Raw genomic sequence first — 23268 nt, 5'->3', positions numbered from 1 at the left:
TAGCGCAGCAACAAGTAGAACCTAAGGGCAAAGTCTCAAGACCCGTAACTGAGCCAAGGTCCCCAGCATGATCTCAAATATCAGAACCCAACAGGCATATGGCAGAAAGCCCAAACTGCCAAAGTCAAGCTTCTGATAAGTCAGAGAGGCACAAACGCAGGACAAGATCTTATACTGGAAAAGGGGAGATTAAAAAAAAAAAAAAAAAAAGAAAAACACAGACCTCTCACTCTAAGCAAGGCTGCAAAACAAAATACCAATAGATACGAAGGAAACACACACACACAGAGCAATTTCAATCAAAACATTAATTTCACAGTCAACAGAAGACCTCCTACTTAAAAACCTAAAAACATACTCCTAATTCTTCATGGGTCAATGAGAAAGTCACAAATACAATTTCAATTAGAAAAAAAGCACAAATCAAAGTACGATATACATAACTTCAAAGATTTAGCCAGGCTGAAACTGATTTACAGAAGACTGAAATGGACCCAGATGCAACTCAATGTAGTTAGAAAATATACAGTGCAACCTAAACAGAAAAGTTAATTTAACCAATCTTCAGTGAGTCCTTATCGTTTTCAAACTTTCATGTTCAGTATACATAAAGAATTCTTCCCAGTAAAAGAAATAACCCAAAGGGGAAAAAAATGGATCAAGAGAAAATGCAAAATGGCCAAGAAACTCACAAAAAGATGTCTCCTCACCCTAGTAAAGAAGGAAATGCAAATTAAAAATCCAATGGCATATCACTTCACATTCATAACATTAATATTAAAAAGAAAAAAAAAATCAAGTACTGGTAAAAATAAAGGAAAACCAGATCTACCTGTTATGTGGAAGCATTAAACTGTAAAAGTACCCTGAAGAGCAATAAGGCAAGATGTGTATCATCCCCTACAATCCAACAATTCCATTCCCAGACAAGTAGCCTGGAGAAGTCCTACACGTGTACTGGGGGAGATGGGCATACATGCTCACACTGGCGTGTACAGGAATCAACCCAAAGGCACCTGCAGAATGGGCTGTGCTGAGTCTTCATACTGGATAAATACGTAACAGGGAAAACCTGCTATTTTTTGCAAGACTGATATATTTTACAAATAATAAGGAAAAGGCCCATGAGACAAACACATCATGTTTCAGGAATGGGCAAAACCAAACTACATAATAGTTATTTCAAGGGTCAAATAATTTCAATTGCAATAGTTTTATTTGAAAAATTACGGCTTTAGACTAGGGATACCCAAGAAATTTAAGGTATTAGATTAGGTCACAGTGAAGATGGTTTAAAAAGCCTGATAGTTTAAAACATACACACACTTTTAAGGAACTGTTTCAATGGTAGATAATTCCTATGCTGGGTCTCCCCTAACCTCATCCTTCCAAGGGACCTCCAGGTGGGTCCCTCATCACCGCATCAAAACTTTTAATAATAAACTTCAAGGTATTAAGATACTTCAAAATATATGTCAAAGAGCATAACCTTACCTCCTTCTCTTGAGGTTTAGATGCCACAACACGTGTTCTCTCTCGCCTCATCTTGCCACCTCCACCACCTACTCCAGGAGATAAACCATTGGCTGCAGACATACTGAAATTTGGATAAGAAAAGCCACTAGGCAAAGAAAAAGAAAATTAAAACAAATGAAATATTACTCTGGTCCATAACTTGTTAATTAATACTAAAAAAAAAAAAAAGATGTCAACAATTAAGAAAATAAATGTTCAGCTGAATGTGATTTTAAAAGCTCACAGATTTCTATGTGTAGATTTCTATTTCTTTAAACTTCTTAATCTTCAAGAAGGCAGATACAAATCAAATATAGGCCTTACAAAAAATATAAAGAAGCTTCACTATAAAGATGACAATACCTTTCTTGTTGCTCTCTATTTTGTCCTGGTGTAGTATTTTTTTCATAATCAGTCTAAAAAAAAAGGAATATAACATATTTATATAGCTGCTTATTTAATTTTAACACCACCTTTTTATCTGTGAACTTTAATATTTGGTGTCAGGAATTTGACAGTTGTTTAATGAATTTTAAAATCTACAACTCATACCCTGTCACCTGAATGATGACCAAGAGTTACAGTGTGATTATACACAAACTGATAATAAGCACAACTGTCTTTTAAACAAAACTGTAGCATACAAATTTAATACACATTATCAACCACACAAATATTTTACTTATGGCCTATTAAATGTGCAATCAAATTTACACTGACGGTCCTTTTGAAATGATTCTCTGCAACTTAAAGAGTTCTTCCATCTAAAGGAATGAGGGTTCCTTGGAGAACTGGCTGATTTCAGGGCTGGGGCTGAAAACTCACAAGATGAGCCTGGGTTGTTTTATAATATTAAAAAGCAACTAAGTGCTTGAAAAATGATGTGAAATATTAAAAGGACATGAGCCGGTTCAAAGGCCAAATATGGGACAGTGAACATCAAAATAAATAATCCTAATAAAAGATTACAATCTTATCAAATTTAAGAATTCACACTGACTTAAATAAATACATAGAGAAATACATACATAGAGAAAACTTCCTACAGTAGAAAACCAACTTCATAAAGGTAGAAGAAATAGTAGAATTAGAAAACCACCATTTGGCATCTACAAATAAAAGATTCAGGCAAATATCATCAAAACTGCTAACAGTGGTGGGTAAAAAGGATATTTATACTCTTAAAGTTATCTTATTAGTTATAAAAGGTACAATACTAGCAATTTCACAGTGAAGAAATCCCATTGACACCACCTAAACTGCTGATCACAGCATCAGTGCAGGACAAACTGGCAGAAACTGCCGGATATTATGATACTGAGAAGAGTTCAGAATTTGTTCTGTGGTATTACTACCGAAAGTGCCTAACCAGAATCTGCTGCCGCTGCTGCTAAGTCGCTTTAGTCGTGTCCAACTCTGTGCGATCCCACAGACGGCAGCCCACCAGGTTCCCCCATCCCTGGGATTCTCCAGGTAAGAACACTGGAGTGGGTTGCCATTTCTTTCTCCAACCAGAATCTAATCATGAGCAAACAAACATCCTTGTACTCCTTCAGAAATATCAATGTTATGAAATACCAAAAACAAACCCCCCCAAAACCAAAAAAACTGTTCTAGACTAAAGGAGATAAAGAGATTTGACAAATTTAACACATGATCTTCCATTTTTGTTCTTTTGGGACAACTGGCATCCTAACAAAATTTGCAATTAACAGTATTGTATTGATGATAAGTTTCTTTCTGGTTTGGGTAACTTCTTCAGGTATGTGAGGGAATTTCTTGTTTGTAGAAACAGAAAAAGATAAAGGAAATGTAGTAAAATGTGGACTTCTTAAGATTTTTCATGCAAGTCCAAAATTATGTTCAAATTATTTTTTAAAGTCTGATAAAGCAAATATGACAAAATGTTAAAGACTGGTGAGTCAAGTTAAAGCAAATAGGTAAATACTGTATTGTATTATTCTCTCAATTTCAGTTTGAAATTTTTCAAGAAATTGAGTTGCCATGAAGATTCAATGAGCTTAAACCAACAAAGGCACAAATAGGAAGATGTTTTATAAATGGAAAAAGAACACACTTTAGTTAAATGACACAGGAAAACAGACAGACCCAGGACATGAGACAAAGTAGAAGACAAATGATCTGGCCTTTTCAAATACCAATGTGCCTAGCAATTCTACTCCAAGGTATAAGACCCAAGAGAAATGAATATCAATGTCCACAAAAAAACTGGCACTTGTATCAAAGTTCATTGCAATATTATTCATCACAGTGAAAAAGTGAAAAGGACCCAAATGTCCCTCAACTGATGAATGGATAAACAAAATCACTACATCTAAACAATGAAATATTATTCAGCAATAAAAAGGAACAATGTTCTGATATGAGGTGAACCTAAAAACATCATGCTAATGATGAAAATATGAAATAAGCCAAACACTAAGAACTACTTATTTTAAGATTTCATATATACGAAATGTCCAGATAAGTAAATCTAAAGAGAAAGATAAATGGCTGCCTCAGGCTGGAGGTGGAGAGGTGAGAAGTGACTACTAATGGATATGAGATGTGGGGGAGAGGACGATAAGAATGTTCTGAAACTGACTAGTGACACAGACGAACAACTGTAAATGCACTAAATCCACTGAGCTATAAACTCTAAGGTGAATAGCAAGGTATGAGAATCACATCTCAATACAGAAGCAACATAAGAATAAAAACAGTGTGGTGAGGGTAAAGATTTGAGGTCTAGAAAGACAAAACCACAAGTAATACACTTGTTTGGATACCGGCTCAAAAAAGCAGCTATAGGGAATTCCCTGGCTGTCCAGTGGTTAGGACTCAGTACTTTTACTGCCAGAGCCCCAGGGTTCAATCCCTGGTTGGGGAATTAAGATCACACAAGCTGAGCAGTGGCAAAAAAGCAGCAGCTATAAACAACATATGAACTAGATTATTAGATAATATTAGGAAGGAACTGACATTAACTTTCTTAAACATGGTAACATAGGAGATATTAGTGTATCATATAGTATACCAAAGTACTCTGGGTGAACAGTCATGATACCTGAAATTTTCAAATAGCTCAACAACGCAGACAAAACACACAAATAAAGGTAGTGTGGCAAAATTATTTAATATAAACAATGCTTGCTAGTAAACACTAATTCAGGATATGACCAAGGTGTCAACCATTAAAAGCCATACCAATTCATAATCACTAATTCACAAACTTCACGCATTATCTAGTTGCTAGACTGCAATAGTAAATAATTGTACTTTACAATGTATTCTTATTTATTTTAATCAATACTCAAAGACTAGTGAAAATAAACACATACTCACACTGTACTTTTTATCTATTCTTTGATTAGTCTTCCTTAATTCACCAGATGGAGTCAAAGATGGTTTAAAATAAACAGTTCGATTTGCTGCTATGGAAACTGGCTTTGGGATCATGAGTCTCTGAACAGGGGGGTACTGAGAGTCCACCTTAGAGAGAGGCAGAAATCAAAGACAAACTTTTATTTTCATATATCAGCCACGAATGTCTAAAAATTATTTGACAATAGCTAATATAACCGAGAGACTATGAGTACCTAGTTCTAGAGAAATACACAGTGGGTGCAAACAAACACTAAGAGGAAAAACTAAAAGTAAACGAATGTGTATTAACATTGATATTATTAATCTATGTAAGTACGAATTTATTTAGACATATACCTATATATACATATACTTTCAAAATGGTTTCACCGACTATTTTATTCTAAACTTAATGACTTCACACACATGTGACACACACAAGGAAACTTCTACAGAGCATTTTGAATACTCTAAGCTTTTACAGGATGAATCTCAAATATATGAACCAAAATTGATTTTGCCACATTTTCCCCAAATTACTATCTATATTTTCTTCACTTATAAATATTTAACTAGGCGACCCACTCCAGTACTCTTGCCTGGAGAATCCCAGGGACGGAGGAGCCTGGTAGGCTGCAGTCCATGGGGTCACTAAGAGTCGGACATGACTGAGCGACTTCACTTTCACTTTTCACTTTCATGCATTGGAGAAGGAAATGGCAGCCCACTCCAGTGTTCTTGCCTGGAGAATCCCAGGTACAGGGGAGCCTGGTGGGCTGCCATCTATGGGGTCGCACAGAGTCGGACACAACTGAAGCGACTCAGCAGCAGCAGCTATGAAAACTTTAATTGCTTAAAATGTGTGCAAATCTCTCCAAGTAAACTTTCCTCCATTGTTATTTAAAAACCAAGTCTTTACAATTTAAGTCTAATTAGTAAAGCACAGTGAAGAATTCCAAATCTTAAGATGAACTGGCTTTGTTATCGAAGAACACAAGTGTTATGTCAACGTCTTTTGGTACACTGAAACACAGCAAAACTCCAGTTGGTGTGAGATGACTATAAAGCCAAGGGCTTCTACTTTGTCCAAAGATTATAATACTATGAATACAGTCCTTTCACCCAGCAGCAGCTGTGAACAATGTTGGTTTCCAGGGCAAAGCCTCCATCTAGTCCCTAGCTCTTCCCTAAATCCTCATCACGAATGTGATCCTACAATTCAATGAGAAAGTCTATTTTGTAGACTGTTCTGATTGCAACTGTGAAACCTGAACAACAATACTGTATCCTGGCCTTTATATTTCCTAGCATTCGCTACCAAAATTTTACTGAAACTACTGTTGTCGTCATTTACTTGTTGTGTCAGACTCTTGCAACCCCATCAACTTATACTATACTCAATCACTAATAAAATTTTTGTTGATGAGAACTTCTCTTATGACATAATTTTAAAATTTTACTTCTTTTTAAACAATCTGATATAAATGAGTCACAGAAAAGCAGATAATGGCTTAACTTAATCCCATTACAGCAGCCAATAATGAATTCCCTCTTGCTTTATTACAAATGTCTGAAAGGGAAAGTCTCAGTCGAGTCCACCTCTTTGCGACCCAACGGACTATACAGTCTATGGAATTCCCCAGGGCAGAATACTGGAGTGGGTAGCTTTTCCCTTCTCCGGGATCTTCCCAACCCAGGGATCGAACCCAGATCTCCCACACTGCAGGAGGATTCTTTACCAGCTGAGCCATAAGGTAATACTAAAAACTGAGAAATAATGCTATCCCAAGAAAAAGCTCAATTAATATTTTCTTTTCTGCATCAGAACTGCAGTAAAATAATTGTCATTTACCAGTATCTTGAACACAGTTCCTACAATTAATTCAGAGATTTATGATAATTTTAATCAATTACTCCTGAGGGAACCTGGTGGTGTAATAAATGCTTTACAAGGAATTATGTGGGAATCTGCTTTCCCTTAAGGGCACTTATACATAAATATAACTGACAAAAATTATACCTCTTTAACCTTAACTATCAAGCATTTCCCACAATAAAACCCCAAACTAATTTTAACCAAATAGAATGTGATAAAAAGGTTTATCAAGATATAACTATTACATTTTTCATTAGCTCTGCTGTCTTGGCTGACTGATGGAAGAAGTAATGCAAACTGGAAATCCTATCACACATAACTGATTTGACATGTTTATGAGGAAAACTTACAAAGTAACCATGTTCAATGAGAACTTTAGTTCATTGAACTGCTAATTAAACATGTCAAGCTCTGTTCACGCCTATCTTCATTTATCAAAAGATAAGAGTTACTCATATAAAGACAGCCAGAAATATACAAAATAGTTAACTAATAAGAACCTACTGTACAGCACAGGAACTCAAGACTCTGTAACAACCTATATGGGAAAAGAACCTAAAAAAAGAGGGAATACATGTATATGCATAACTGATTCACTCTGCTGTATACCTGAAACACAATACTGTAAATCAATTATTAAAAAAAAAGACTGCCAGGATACTGAAAATGGAAATGCCAAGATATAATTAATATATAGCATCTACTACATATACAGCATGTGCTAAGGCCCTCACAAGAAACTGCAAAATCCAAGTTAAAAAAAAAAAAGTCCATTTTTTTCAAACAGGTTCCTTAATGACCATCAACTAAAGCCAATTTATGTATTTGCCAACTTAAAAATAAACATAAAACTGCCAGTACCTTAGATAAATGCTAAAGAAGGCTTACCTTTTCCCTTTTGGCCTGAAAGTCTGTGGTGGTATCCATCCCACTCCTATCAAGAGGCTAAATAAATAAAATACCATTAGAATGGACGGGAAACTGAAAAATATGGTATCACCAACATGTGAAAACGTACCTCTTTAAAGATTTAAAAGTCAACTTACAGAATTCAGAGGAGAAGAAAAAACAGATGGAATTCTTTTTGCATCCTGTTAATGTTGAAATAACGAAATTAAGATTTCTCACTAAGCTTAAATTTTGCTATATTCCTGAATCTAATTGTGATTTTAAAAACTTACCGCTAGAGGACTTGACATCTTCTCCAAGGACTGCAATATCCTCCGAGCTGTTGAACTGGTCACACCATAGGCCTGTGCACTGGGCTGCTTAGCTTTCATCTGTCTTCTGACTGGTGCCTATAATGTAAACCTTGAGTTATTTGCTGGAACTTTATACTCTAAAGCACAAATTTCAGAGAGTGAAAATAACTATGAAACAGAATTTTATGTGCAAAGTGAAAAAGAATTAACTGTTAACATCAACCTGTCTTTGGGTGGTGTCATTAAGCTCATGTTCAACTTTTTTTCTTTATGCCTTAATTGAAAATTTCAATTCTCTGAATCCTGTGAGGGGCGAGGGAGGTTTGGAGGACTCAGAGTACCTGATTTCAGGACTTACTATAAAGATATAGTAATCAAGACAAAAGAACAGTGTTGACAAAAGGATACACACACACACACACACACATCAAAAGAATAGAAAGTCCAGAAATAGAGCCACATATATGGTCAATTCATTTTCAAAAAAGCTGCAAAGACAATTCAATGGTTAAAGTACAATCTTATCAACAAACAGTACGTACGAGAAAAAATGGACATTCATTTGCTTAAAAGAATGAATCTTGATCCACACTTCATACTATACATAAAAATTTTAACTCAAAATGAATCAAAGGTCTAAATTAAAACCTAAAACTATAAAGCTTTTAAAAGAAAACAGAAGAAAATCTCTGTGACCTGGGGTTGGGTAAAAATTTCTAGACATGACACCAAAGGCATGAACCATAAAAGGAAGAAAAAAAAAAAAAACCTGATATGCTGAATGTCTTCAAAAGTAAAAACTTCTCTCGACAAGGTATTGTTAAGATAAGCCAGAGAATGGGAGAAAATACATGTAAAACATATATCTAATAAAGGACATACACCCTGAATAATGAATTCTCAAAACTCATGAATAAGAAAAAAAAAACTTATTTAAAAATGAGCAAAAGGGACAGATTAAATTGCCAAAGGGGATTAACAGGTGTACCCTTCCATATATAAAATAAGTCACAAGGATGTAATGTATACATAGGGAATATATTCAACAATATTTTAACAACTTTGTATGGCAATGGATAGTAACTGGTCTTGTGGTTATTTCATAATGTATAAAAATATCAAGCCACTATGTTGCATATCTAAAACTAATATTTCATATTGTAACTCAATAAAAAATTTAGATTTTTATTAATGGGCAACATTTGTACACGTACTTCACCCCAGGTATACTGATGGTAATAAGCACCATCATGGTCATTAGGGAAATGCAAAACCACAGTAAGTTGGAATTGTCACTACATGCCTATAAAAAATTGATGACAAGTGCTGACGGTATGGTGAGAACACAAAGGGGTAGCACCCACTTTGGAAAACACTCCAGTGGTTTATTATAAAATTAATGTATATACCATGTGACTCAGCAATCCAACTTCTAGGAGTATACCCAAGAGAAATGAAAATTAATGTCCATAGCAGTTTTATTCACCATAGACAAAAATTAGAAATAATCTAAGCATCCTTTTACTAGTGAGTAGATAAGCAAACTGTATAACTGCAATAAAAAGGAATTAACTACTGATATATGCAAATATAGACTGATCTGCATAATGCCTAAGTGTATTATGCTAAATAGAATAAGCCACATTCAAAAAAATACACAGTGTATGATTAAATTTATGACATCCTGGGGGGAAAAAAAAAGAAAACTACAGGAAAAGAAAACAGATACTGGTTGCCAAGAGGTGGAAGTACAAAGAAGGGCTGACTACAGAGTTTCACAAGAATGTTTTGGTATGATGGAAATGTTTATTCAGTATTTTGAGTGCAGAAGTAGTTATTCAACTGTATGTGTTTAGTTAAAATACAAATACTGTGATAAGGGTAAATTCTACTATATGTTACATACACCTCAACTTTTTAAAAAAGGAATTAACTACCATACTTTCTAAAACACACACACACAAATAATGGATAAAATGTTCACTTTGGTGCAAAATAATATTAATATAGTTCCTAAATGAAAAGAACGCAATCCAGTTTTATCATTTCACCAAAGAATAAATGGACCCAAACTTTTTTTGAGTGACAATAGTTAACTTATTTTTAAAAGAAAAAAAGGTATAAGCCCCCTTCTATTCAAACCAACCTGATACGGTGTGTTCCGTAGTTTAGACTGTCTTACAGCGGCTGCTGCCCCGCCATACGTTGTTTTTCCAGGGTAAAAAGGAGAATCTCCAAGTTGACTTGTTTTAAAAATTGAAGAGTTCCCAAGTGACTGCACAGAAACATAACGATAAATTATAAGACAAGCCCTCAAAACTAATGTGGTTAAATCAAATCAAATTAGGACTCACAGGAGAAAGTGCTCCAAAGGCAGACAAGTTGAATGCTGGTTTTTTTGAGCTGGTGGCAGTGTGCTGTGAGAATGAATGAGAACGTTCAGCCTCTGGGGACCACAGAGGTGGCACCGAAGTGTTCTTTGAAACAGCTATATCTGAAATAAAAATATGCAATGCACAGTAATAACACTATAACAAGGCCTATGCTTTTATACATAGAAAATGAAAATGACAGCCAAGTTAGAAAAAAATTATCCCATGAAATTTATTTTCTACTACCAAAATTATTTACTACCAAATGCCAAGAATACCTTTATCAGAAGCTCTTGAAGAAAAACCACTGGTGGTTGAGATGTTATCATCATCATGCTGAGAGGTAGAATCTTTAATTTCCTTTACGAGGGAAAATCCAGAACTGCCGATGGGGAATGCCGAAGATGTGGAGGGCTGACAGTGTAACGCAGGAGAGTCCAACATGGAGAAATTCAAATGGCTCCGATGAAGAGAAGGCCTTGTTAATACATCTGGATAATTTGAAGCGGTACTAGTTGTTGAGGGTTCTAAAGAGAACAGCAATAACATTATTAACACTCAGTTTAGAAAAAGCAATGTACTATCAAAATAAAAGTGTTTGTTTCAAGAAAATATACTATATAATAAACATAACTTCCATTCAAAACACTGAAGCCTCCTGTGATAAGCCCAATTTAAGATATTCTTTAGCCAAACAAGGTTTTCAACTAAGTGAAATTAACTTGCCTAGCCTACTGCCAAAATACACTTTAGTGATCAAAATATACTTGTCAACAAATTTGGCAAAGTAGCAAAATACAAAATCAACATGCAAAAATCAGTTTTGTTCTATACATTAACAATGAAAAACAAGAAAATTATTCCATTAACAGTAGCATCAAAAAGAATAAAACACTTAGGAATTGACAAAGGAAGTGAAAGAACTTGCAAGATGAAAACTACAAAACATGACTGAAAGAAATTTAAGATGTAAATAAATGGAAAAACATCCCATGTTCTTAGACTGAAAGACCTAAAATTGTTAAAATGTCAATACTACCCAAAGTGATCTGCAGAGTCAATGCAATTTCTTTAAAAAACAAACAAACAAACAAAAAAAACCCAATGATCCTTTTTTGATGAAATAGAAAAATTCGTCCTAAACTTCCTATTGAATCTCAATCGACCCCTAATGACCAAAATAATCCTGAAAAAGAACAACAAGAATGGAGATGTCACACTTCCTGATTTCAAAAAATCATTACAAAACAGCAATCAAAGGCATGGTGCTGGCCTAAAGACAGACATGTAGACCAAAAGGACATAACAGAGAGCCAAGAAATAAACCCTTACACACACGGTCAAATGATCCCTGACAGAGCACCAACACCAGTCAATGGAAAGAATCGTTTCTTCAATAAATAATTTGGGGAAAACTGGATATCCACAGGCAAAAGAAGGAAACTGGACCCTTTCCTACACCATACACAAAAATAAGCACTAAATGATTAAAGATCTAAACATAAGACTCCAAAATATAAAGTTTACAGAAAAAAACAGAAAAGCTTTAAGATGCTGATCTTGGCAATGATTTCTCAGATATGACAGGCAATAAAAGAAAAAAGACATGTGGGACTGTATCAAACTAAAAAACTTTTGAGCACTAAGACATGATAATCAAGAGGGAAAAGGCAACTTAAGGAATAAAAGAAATAGAAATAAAAATAGAAAATGTTTGCAAATCATATATATGATAAGGTGTCAATATCCAGAACATATAAAGGACTCCTACAATAATAAATCAAACTATCTGATTAAAAATTGGGCAATGGATTTGACCAGACTCTTGTCCAAAAATGATACACAGTCAACAAGCATATGGAAAGATTCTCAACATTTCTAAACAGAGATATGCATATTGAAACCAGTGAGATACCACTTCACACTCCTAAGGACAGCTACTATCACAAAGAATTAAAAACAGAATTACCACACGACCCAACAACTCCACTTCTGGCTATATATCCAAAAGAACTGAGAGTCTCAAAGAGATCTGTATAACCATGTTCGTAACAGCATTATTCACAACAGCCAAAGTTGGAAGAAACCTAAGTGTCCATCAACAGATGAATGAATAATGTGGTAAATACATACAATGAATATTATTGTCGTAAAAAGGAAATAAATTCCGATACACAGAACGATGCGAATGAACTCTGAAGACATTCTGCTAAGTGAAGTGAGTCAGTCACTGAAGGAGAAATATTTACGATTCTACTCATTTGAAGTATGCAGTCAAAGTCATAGCAAAAGTACAATGGTGTTTGCCAGGGGCTGAGGGGAAGGGAATGGGAAATTAGTGTTTAATGTAATAATTTCTTACCAAGTTTGCTCAAGTTAAGGGAGAAACTGGCAGGAGCTTCAAAATTTACTGGTATTGGCACTTACACCTATTGGTATCTAAAGATTATCATATTTCAATTATCTCCACAGTCAGGATTCGTATACACATAGGCTGAAATGTTTCTTATAGCATGAAGTATTCTAATTTTGTAGTAGATCCTAAAAGTGCTTTTTACTGACCCATTCTCTCACCCCCACAGCAGTTTATCCCATGGGATGTTTTCAAGCTATTGGCAGACATCTACTCAATCTAGCATATACAGAAGCCATAGAGAAAAAGCAAGCTAGTATGATACACTTCTACTGGAAGGTATGCTGCTAACAGCAATGCCAGTTTTTCAGGTTTATATAGCTTCCTTACCCTCTAAACCAGGCCCAATAAAGGACACATTTGGGGACAGTAAGACTAAATGAGGTCATGTCATCTACAGATTCCCATCAGCCATAAAGGCTCAGTTTCCAAGAGCACACCTATGGTATCACAGCGTTAATCAGCCAGTAAATCTAAACTTCAGTCCATGGCTGACCAGCATGGTACATGCACCATTGTGGGTGTCCCCCTCAGAGGCCTGAACTCTTACTGAATCGATAAAAATCTATCCTCTACATTATTTGAGGTTCTCCTCACTGATTAATGCCATTAACCGAGTAAAAGAAATCTAGACACCTCATGGCTCACCATCATTAAAACACGCAATACAAGGAGGTGCATAAACGCAGAAAGCTGCAGACAGCAGGTATCAAAGAGGCTGCAGATTCTGTACCGTTCATTTGAAGGGTGTGCTATTTGAAGGATGTACAATATTCTCCTGGTCCAGTTACTATTAATATATGAGTTACACTGGTAATCGGTAAGCAACATGCAGGATTGTTACATCTAATTTTACACTACTTTAACAGCAAGTATGTCTAAGTTGTTTTGAGAACACACTGTCAAATTTAAGAATAATGTTTCACAGAGTAAACAGTGATTTATCGTTATTTATCGTTATCTAATAAGATTTATCGTTATTTATCATTATCTAATAAGATCTATATTCATCACACAGGAGAGTTATCAATTGATACTGTAGTCACACATGTGGCTGTAAGTACTGAATACTTTGAGAAAGACGGAGGCAGCCTGTCAAAAGAGATCTGCCTAGAACTTACAGATTTTAAGACAGGAGCAGGAGTCAGCTCTAAGACAAGACACAGGGAAAAATGTCACCAAGTTTCTGAAGTTAGTATCAAAAGCTGCTCACAATTTGCTTCTAAATCAGAGGAGTTCGAATGAGAAGGCGGGTGAACAGATGTGGGAACGAGGAAAACAAAGTCAGCCGTACGCTGGCTGTCCCTGAAACTGGCTAACAGGTCCGAGGGGTTTACCGTATTATCCCCCTCCTTCCTTTTGTACTTTGAAAATTTCCATAATAATTTAAATTTAGAAATTATTCACAAAGGTGTGTGTACTATGTATATATATAATAGAAAGCTACTGTGTAAACTTAATAATATAATGAATAAAATCCAAGTGGGAATGAACCTTGGCAGACCACTGCCATCATTTCAACAAAAGTACAAACACACAAACAGAAAGGAACCTCACAGCTGTACAATGAGACACTCCATTTATCTCACACCTAAACTGAATTCTTCAAGTTAGTTAATCCCCACAAGCATTAGGATGGAAAAAGCTTCAGTCACGGTAGATATATGGTGGTGCACACTACAAGTCTCTAGTCAAGAGAGAAGTTGGGGTCCCATTCGATGTCAGAAGAGAATGACATAGAAGCAGTCACCCTAGAGACCTACCAAGTAAAACCACCAGATGGTTGCTAGTAATATATTAGAAAGAGATCTTGAAAAGTACAGATATTAAAACTCTCTGCTGCTGCTGCTAAGTCGCTTCAGTCGTGTCCAACTCTGTGCGACCCCATAGACGGCAGCCCACCAGGCTCCCCCGTCCCTGGAATTCTCCAGGCAAGAACACTGGAGTGGGTTGCCATTTCCTTCCCCAATGCGTGAAAGTGAAGTTGCTCAGTCGTGTCCGACCTCAGCGACCCCATGGACTGCAGCCTTCCAAGGTCCTCCATCCATGGGATTTTCCAGGCAAGAGTACTGGAGTGGGGTGCCATTGCCTTCTCCTAAAACTCCCTAAGTTACTCTAATAAAAAAGACTAAACCAAATTGAGTATCACTAAGAAAAGTTAGATTTGCCACTTCTCCAAAATAAGAATCCCTCTTTCAGCCCATTTCACGCTCACTAGTTCTCACTAAAAGCAAATCAGGCAGGAAAATATGTTACTAAGTATACCAAAATTAATAGGTACATATTCACATCAATTATTGAGGCAAGACAAGACTTAAGTTATCAAAAAAATTGCTGTAACTGGAAATCAAAACATGCAGTGAAAGAAAACAATATATATACTGAAAAGAAATATATACTTGAGAGATAAAGTGGACCTCAAAATTTAAAACTTTTGTGCTTCAAAGGACACCATCAAGAAGCTAAAATGGGAGAAAAATGTTTGCAAATCATATATAGATAAGAGACTTATATCCAAAATATGTCAAAACCCCTTTCAATTCAATTATAAAAAGAAAAATAACCTGGTAAAAAATGGAAAAGGGGGATTTGAATAGCCCATTCCTCCAAAGATATATCACACTCATCTCACACGCTAGTAAAGTAATGCTCAAAATTCTCCAAGCCAGGCTTCAGCAATATGTGAACCGTGAACTTCCTGATGTTCAAGCTGGTTTTAGAAGAGGCAGAGGAACCAGAGATCAAATTGCCAACATCCACTGGATCATGGAAAAAGCAAGAGAGTTCCAGAAAAACGTCTATTTCTGCTTTATTGACTATGCCAAAGCCTTTCAATGTGTGGATCACAATAAACTGTGGAAAATTCTGCAAGAGATGAGCATACCAGACCACCTGATCTGCCTCTTGAGAAATTTGTATGCAGGTCAGGAAGCAACAGTTAGAACTGGACATGGAACAACAGACTGGTTCCAAATAGGAAAAGGAGTATGTCAAGGCTGTATATTGTCACCCTGTTTATTTAACTTCTATGCAGAGTACATCATGAGAAACGCTGGACTCGAAGAAACACAAGCTGGAATCAAGATTGCCGGGAGAAATATCAATAACCTGAGATATGCAGATGACACCACCCTTATGGCAGAAAGTGAGGAGGAACTCAAAAGCCTCTTGATGAAAGTGAAAGAGGAGAGTGAAAAAGTTGGCTTAAAGCTCAACATTCAGAAAACGAAGATCACGGCATCCGGTCCCAACACTTCATGGGAAATAGATGGGGAAACAGTGGAAACAGTGTCAGACTTTATTTTTCTGGGCTCCAAAATCACTGCAGATGGTGACTGCAGCCATGAAATTAAAAGACACTTACTCCTTGGAAGGAAAGTTATGACCAACCTAGACAGCATATTCAAAAGCAGAGACATTACTTTGCCAACAAAGGTCTGTCTAGTCAAGGCTATGGTTTTTCTAGTAGTCATGTATGGATATGAGAGTTGGACTGTGAAGAAAGCTCAGCGCCGAAGAATTGATGCTTTTGAACTGTGGTGTTGGAGAAGACTCTTGAGAGTCCCTTGGACTGCAAGGAGATCAACCAGTCCATTCTAAAAGAGATCAGCCCTGGGATTTCTTTGGAAGGAATTATGCTGAAGCTGAAACTCCAGTACTTTGGCCACCTCATGCGAAGAGTTGACTCACTGGAAAAGACTCTGATGCTGGGAGGGATTGGGGGCAAGAGGAGAAGGGGACGACAGAGGATGAGATGGCTGGATGGCATCACCAACTCAATGGACGTGAGTCTGGGTGAACTCCGGGAGTTGGTGATGGACAGGGAGGCCTGGCGTGCTGCAATTCATGGGGTCGCAAAGAGTCGGACACGACTGAGCAACTGATCTGATCTGATCTGAAGCACACGAAACTTATTTAACTTATATGCAGAGTACATCATGAGAAACGCTGGACTGGAAGAAGCACAAGCTGGAATCAAGATTGCCGGGAGAAACATCAATAACCTCAGATATGCAGATGACACCCCCTTATGGCAGAAAGTGAAGAGGAACTAAAAAGCCTCTTGATGAAAGTGAAAGTGGAGAGTGAAAAAGTTGGCGTATAGCTCAACATTCAGAAAACGAAGATCATGGCATCCGGTAGCATCACTTCATGACAAATAGATGGGGAAACAGTGTCAGATTTTATTTAGGGGGGCTCCAAAATCACTGCAGATGGTCACTGCAGCCATGAAATTAAAAGACGCTTACTCCTTGGAAAGAAGTTATGACCAACCTAGATAGCATATTCAAAAGCAGAGACATTACTTTGCCAACAAAAGTCCGTCTAGTCAAGGCTATGGTTTTTCCTGTGGTCATGTATGGATGTGAGAGTTGGACTGTGAAGAAGGCTGAGTGCCGAAGAATTGATGCTTTTGAACTGTGGTGTTGGAGAAGACTCTTGAGAGTCCCTTGGACTGCAAGGAGATCCAACCAGTCCATTCTGAAGGAGATCAGCCCTGGGATTTCTTTGGAAGGAATGATGCTAAAGCTGAAACTCCAGTACTTTGGCCACCTCATGAGAAGAGTTGACTCATTGGAAAAGACTCTGATGCTGGGAGGGACTGGGGCAGGAGGAGAAGAGGATGACAGAGGATGACAGAGGATGAGATGGCTGGATAGCATCACTGACTCGATGGACGTGAGTCTGAGTGAACTCTGGGAGTTGGTGATGGACAGGGAGGCCTGGCGTGCTGCGATCCATGGGGTTGCAAAGAGTCGGACACGACTGAGAGACTGAACTGAACTGAAGCACATGAAAAGATGCTCATTATTAGTGATCAGGGAGATGCAAATCAAAATCACGATGAGATACCACTTCACATCTACCAGAAGAGCTATATTTAAAAAAAAGAAGTAAAAAAGATATTGCATCCTTCACACACTACCAGGGTAAAGAAACTGCATTCTTCACACACACCAGTGGGAAGGTAAGATGGTGTAGTCATTTTAGAAAAAGTTTTTTCCTCAAAATGTTAAATTACCAGATGACCCAGCAATTCTACTCCCAGGTACCTACCCAGAAGAAAACACATCCACAAAACAACTTGCACAGGAATACTCAAAAAAGGAGTGTTCTCAATACTGCAAAAGTAGAAACCACACAAATGTTCATCAACTGGTCAATGGATAAATAAAATGTAGTTTATCCAAGCCATGAAATATTATCTGGCAATAAAAAGGAAGTTCTGATACATGCTATGACATGGATGAACCCTGAAACCATCATGTTAAGTGCAAGAAGCCAGTTATAATAGATCACATATTTTATGATTCCATCTATATCAAACATCAGTCTAGACAAATCTATAGATAAAGATTGGTGGTTGCCTGGTGCTGGAGGGGCAGGGATGGGTAGTGACTACTAATGGGTATAGGATTTCAGGGGAATGGGGTGGGGAAGGATGGTAATTAAAATGTTCTAAAATCCACTGTGAAACACTCCGTATGTACTAAAAATCACTGAACAACAACAACAGGAAAATCACTGAACTATATACTTTAAATGGGTGAACCCATTTATGTGAAGTACGTCTCAGTAGGGCTATAAAAAATACGTGAATGACAGAGTCGTATTCCCAAATATGTCACATTCATGCGTTACCTGAAGCTATTAAATATTTGCAAACCCCACAAAAATGCCTTAAGTAAATCCAAAACACATTTAAAACAGTCTAAGATTAAACAGCCCAGCTGGGCAGGCTGCAGAGGGAGGGAGCCAACTGCAGCTTCACCACACCCAAATCCAGGTGCTGGGGGGCCTTACCACACTGCTCCCTCAGTCTCAGGACCCATTCACATTCACTCTCTTCAAAACCACTTATGAGCATACAGAGGAGAGCAGATTATCTTGACCAAAATCACACGACTAACAATTGGTGGTGTGAAAATTCAAACCCAGTGTCTAACAGCAGAGCTGGCGCTCAACTGATACAGTATTTCAACCTCCCTTAATAAACAAAAAGCTGCTAAATTAAAAAGATACCAATTTGAAGGTGATCATCACCCTTCTCCAACATGGTTTCTATACTACACAATTAGATTTACCACAGCTAGGCAATATAAAAATATTTTAGATTAAGGCATGAAAACCTATCATTCAAAACAAAATATCCACATTCTATTTACCTTCTGTATTACTGCCTGTTGGCTCAGGAGTGATTCTCCCGTCATGAATGTTCGCGCTCTCATCAGAGTATATATGGTCATCTTCCCTATTTTCTGGCCACTGTGGCACCTCTCTTGTGTCTGTTGAGCAGCTACATACATCTTCGTTCTTGCTGAAATATCTCTGTAGCCATCCAGGCACAATATTCTTAACAGATTCTGTAACCCTGCTAAGAATGCCCTGTTGAAGAGGAAAACATGGAAGGCAGTTTAGAAATTTATCTTTTAAAATAAGTACCTATGTACAGAAAGCCATACCGAGCAAAATATAACTATTTCCAACAAAGTTTCCTAAATTTAGTTACTTGAGTTAACACTGACATAATGCATTTTACAAATTCTATAGACTTTACGAAATTCCTACTTTTTTCTTTCTTCTACACGCATGTATCCACGAGCCAGTAACTGCCCCAAATGGCCACATGACTCTAATCGTTAAAAAACCCCAACAGGCTTTCAACTAAACAATATACATTTTAGATTTAGTAGTAAGATATGCACTAAAATGCTATAATCCCAGACAAAAGGTAGCCATCTTGATCCCAGCATATTAAAGCAATATAAATACCTTCAACAGCTCCCTCAAGCAAATATTTCACTGTACACTCTTTAACAACAAAAATTTAGATGAATAAAAAGGCAGTAAGACAACAAATGCAACATAAAAAAATCTAAGACTTTCATTGATGGTAAAATTTTGTTATATTAAATGTTGCCTAAAAACCAAGAATTTTATTACAGTAACTTTTAAAGGGAGAAAAAGCTATGGTACAAAAACTATCAGCATTATTAATGTTCACTATAGCTTTGCTATGCGGCAGACGCTGTTCTCAGCAGTTTATACACATTATTCAATTTAATCCTCACAACAATTTTATAAAACTGCTTTTAACAGTGCCACTTGATGAATGAAGAGGAATAACGAAGTAATGTGCCCAAGGTACAAACACAACTGCTGCAGAATATCTAGCATGCACTTTGGGGTCAGTAGGCTGTACTCTGATTTACTCTGGGTAAAATAAGAATAACACCCTTTCCTACTATTACTTGATAGGAATTATAAAGAAGATCAAATGAAATAATGTGAAAGCACTTCACAATTTACTAAGTATTAACAGAAACATACACTGATAATGTCATTAGTAATGAGAAAAAAGGCTGGCAGAAACAACCTGGGGTGAGGTAGCCAGTTTCAGGCAACGGTTTTTTTCACAGAATAGGATCAGAAAGTCACAGAAGGGGAAAAATGAATCAGCAGGCACAAAAAACCAATAAAGTTAAGGTAGTATACATAAAGCTTGAAAGCAAACCCAAGACAAGGAGGACTTGAAAAATCCTGTCAATAGAAAAGATGGAAGATACCTCTGATATAGGCACTTGGACAGTATCTTCTGATTATCCGAAAAGGTGTAGGTAACGACTAGGAAATAAGCAATTATTTTTGCTCCAAAGAGACATTTTGAACAGATCTGTAAACTCTCTAGCAACACATGAAACCTACAGCCATGGAATACTATTGAAAAACACAAATTCACTGCTCCCCTTCTCTATGCTAGTGTTACAAAGTACTGGCTTTTCTGGCAAAGATTCTATACCTACTCCAAGATTCAGTATTTATAAAAACACACGTTTATTACCTTGCTATTTATATTTAAGTATTTAATTACTCCCCCATATTCCAAAATACTTGAAAGTGCTTTCAAGATGTAAATTTTCAGAAAGGCATACTTTAAAACATACGTGTCTGCTGACTGTTTGGCGGCACTGGGCCTTAGCTGTGGCTGCAGGGTCTAGTTACCACCCAGGGACTGAGCTGAGCCCCTGCACTGGCAACACGGAGGCTTTAGCCACTGGACCACCAGGCAAGCACCCAAAAGGCATACCTGATACGAAGCACTGCAGGAAAAGTTTGTATAGTATGTAAAGTAAGTCTTGCGTAGACTTCCTCTAAGGTATTTAGCTACTAAAAGTAGTTAAGAGATTCCTGTGATCTCTATTCACCTAAGGAGGCAAGTACATCACAAATTAAATTAACACCATCTTTAACCAAAGGTCACTTATGTGGCAGCATTAGGGAACCCGCCTGCCAATACAAGAGATGTTAAGAGAGGCAGGTTCGATCCCTGGGTTGGGAAGATCCCCTGGAGGGGGGCATGGCAATCCACTCCAGTATTTTTGCCTGGAGAATCTCACAGAGGGCTATACAGTCCATAGAGTCACAAAGAGTAGGACACAAATGAAGCGACTTAACACGCACACATGCGTAGGTATTGTTGAGAATAAACCAGTAAAAATTTAACAGTCAAAATAGATGTAACTGAAACTCATGAATTTTGTTTGCAGACCCTCTTTCTTAAACTAAAATGAACCAATTTATTTAACCACAGCGCAGAGCAGCTTAGTGTAAGATTACAGTGAGAGAGAGAGGAAATACTAGCAGCACGATGAAAGAAAGCACGATGTGCTTGACAGAAATAACGAAATAAGGATGCCAAAACTGACCTGGAAACACTATCGGAAGGAAATATTCCCCATGCTTCAATACCCCTCTACAGGGTAAATGATCCTAAGTCATCAAGAAAATCAAGAAAAGTTACAGTAAGCTCAGTAAACCCTAATTCTCATGGTTACCAAGATGTGGTCCCTTCACCGTTTATATCAGCATCTTCTCAGGCCGCATTCCAGCCCGACTAAATCCAGGAGGTAGGACTCACCTGTTTTAACAGACCCTCACAAGTGATTCTGGTGTACGCTATATTTTTGAGAACCACCAATCTAGTTAAAGAGATTAGGAAATTAAATACATTTCAGGAAATCACAATACAATTATCTCTACAAGAGGTGAATAAAATTATGTATACTTAAATCTTAATATTCAGTTACCTGGAACATGTATATGTGGAGCACTAGTCAGACACTAATTAAAATATATCAAAATACTATGTAACCAATCAGAAAAACAAAGCTTAGAGGAGACAGTGCTGAATACAATGTGGCTTACATAACTATTTCCTGAGCATTTCCCAACTTTAGCCATGATTTTTACCTGTACTGTTACTTAACGGTTTTCTATCTGTGTGTGTGTGTGTCAGTCGCTCAGTCACGTCCAACTCTTTGCGACCCCATGGACTGTAGCCCGCCAGGCTCCTCTGTCCATGGAATTCTCCAGCGAAGAATACTGGAGTAGGTTGCCATTTCCTTCTCCAGGGGATCTTCCCAACCCAGGGATCGAACCCAGGTCTCCAGCATTGAAGGCAGATTCTTTACTCTCTGAGCCCCTAGGAAAGCCACCAGGAAGTGTATTTCTCTTAATAAACAGCTCTTTCTACACAATAAAATCTACCAAATCACAGATTTGATTCTGTACCAGTCCTCACTTGCACTTCCCTGACACCATCTTCGATGACTGTCTCAACAAAGTGGCTCATGAGAGACTCTGGAGGTCATTAGCTATCAGAGGAGGAAGGAAAGTGAAGTCTCTCTTCCTGGGCTCTCTCTGCTCAAACACTCTATCTTTAAAACTACAGCTCCAGCCAGCCAGCCTTAGCTCCACTCCAGTTACACAGTTTCTTCCCTTTATTTGTCTAGTCCTAGTGGTGGCGGCAGCTTCCCACTACTGCTAGTCTCTGAGCATCCTGCTAGCCTCTATGTATTCCTTTAACCACCAGCATTTATCTCTGAGCAGACTCTTAAAAGAAATTTCAGCTGGAATTAACTGTTTCTTGCTGGGTCCTTAACTGATAGAGCAGTGTACTTTTGTTAAATTTGTTTTCTAATTAATATGAAAATTAAAGTCAGCCCGGTCATTGGATTCATCTTCTTTAGCAACAATACATGTGCTACATTCGGGGAAAACACATTTTTTTGGCCGTGTGTTGGTATCTCAGTTCCCAGTGAAAGTCAAAGTCGCTCAGTCCTATCCAACTATTTGTGACCCCATGGACTATACAGTCTGTGGAATTCTCCAAGCCAGAATACTGGAACGGGTAGCCTTTCCCTTCTCCAGGGGAATCTTCCCAACCCAGGGATCGAACCCAGGTCTCCCACATGGCAGGCAGAGGTTTTACTGAACCACAAGGGAAGCCCTTAGTTCCCAGACCAGGGATCAAACCTGGAGCACCAGCAGTGAAAGCACCAAGTCTTAACCAGTAGGCCACCAGGGAATTCCCCAGGAAGCACTTATTACCCAAAAGTTACATCAAACTTTTATCTCTATAAGACAGTACATAAATGGACCAGGAAAGAGGCTTATCCTGATGAATATTTTAAAATCTTATCTAACTCACAGAGGTAAAAGCGAACATTGTTTTACGTCATT

General features: G+C 37.4%; 1 protein-coding gene across 1 annotated transcript in view; it reads right to left on the bottom strand.

Moving 5' to 3' along the window:
• NUP153 (nucleoporin 153) overlaps positions 1 to 23268 on the bottom strand; it is a 70910-nt gene that overhangs the window by 37905 nt on the left and 9737 nt on the right. Inside the window, exons 2-11 of the mRNA NM_001205754.2 lie at positions 18912 to 19131; positions 10610 to 10858; positions 10314 to 10453; positions 10106 to 10234; positions 7939 to 8055; positions 7804 to 7848; positions 7646 to 7702; positions 4861 to 5007; positions 1879 to 1931; positions 1495 to 1621 (exon numbers count right to left, since the gene is read on the bottom strand). Coding sequence (NP_001192683.1) covers positions 1495 to 1621; positions 1879 to 1931; positions 4861 to 5007; positions 7646 to 7702; positions 7804 to 7848; positions 7939 to 8055; positions 10106 to 10234; positions 10314 to 10453; positions 10610 to 10858; positions 18912 to 19131 — 1284 coding nt within the window. The remainder of the gene's footprint in view (positions 1 to 1494; positions 1622 to 1878; positions 1932 to 4860; positions 5008 to 7645; positions 7703 to 7803; positions 7849 to 7938; positions 8056 to 10105; positions 10235 to 10313; positions 10454 to 10609; positions 10859 to 18911; positions 19132 to 23268) is intronic.

Source organism: Bos taurus, chromosome 23, assembly GCF_002263795.3.
Source record: "Bos taurus isolate L1 Dominette 01449 registration number 42190680 breed Hereford chromosome 23, ARS-UCD2.0, whole genome shotgun sequence".
Lineage (NCBI taxonomy): Eukaryota > Metazoa > Chordata > Mammalia > Artiodactyla > Bovidae > Bos > Bos taurus.
Note: the sequence above shows the minus strand (reverse complement) of the source record. Positions and strands in the feature narration are given on the sequence as shown.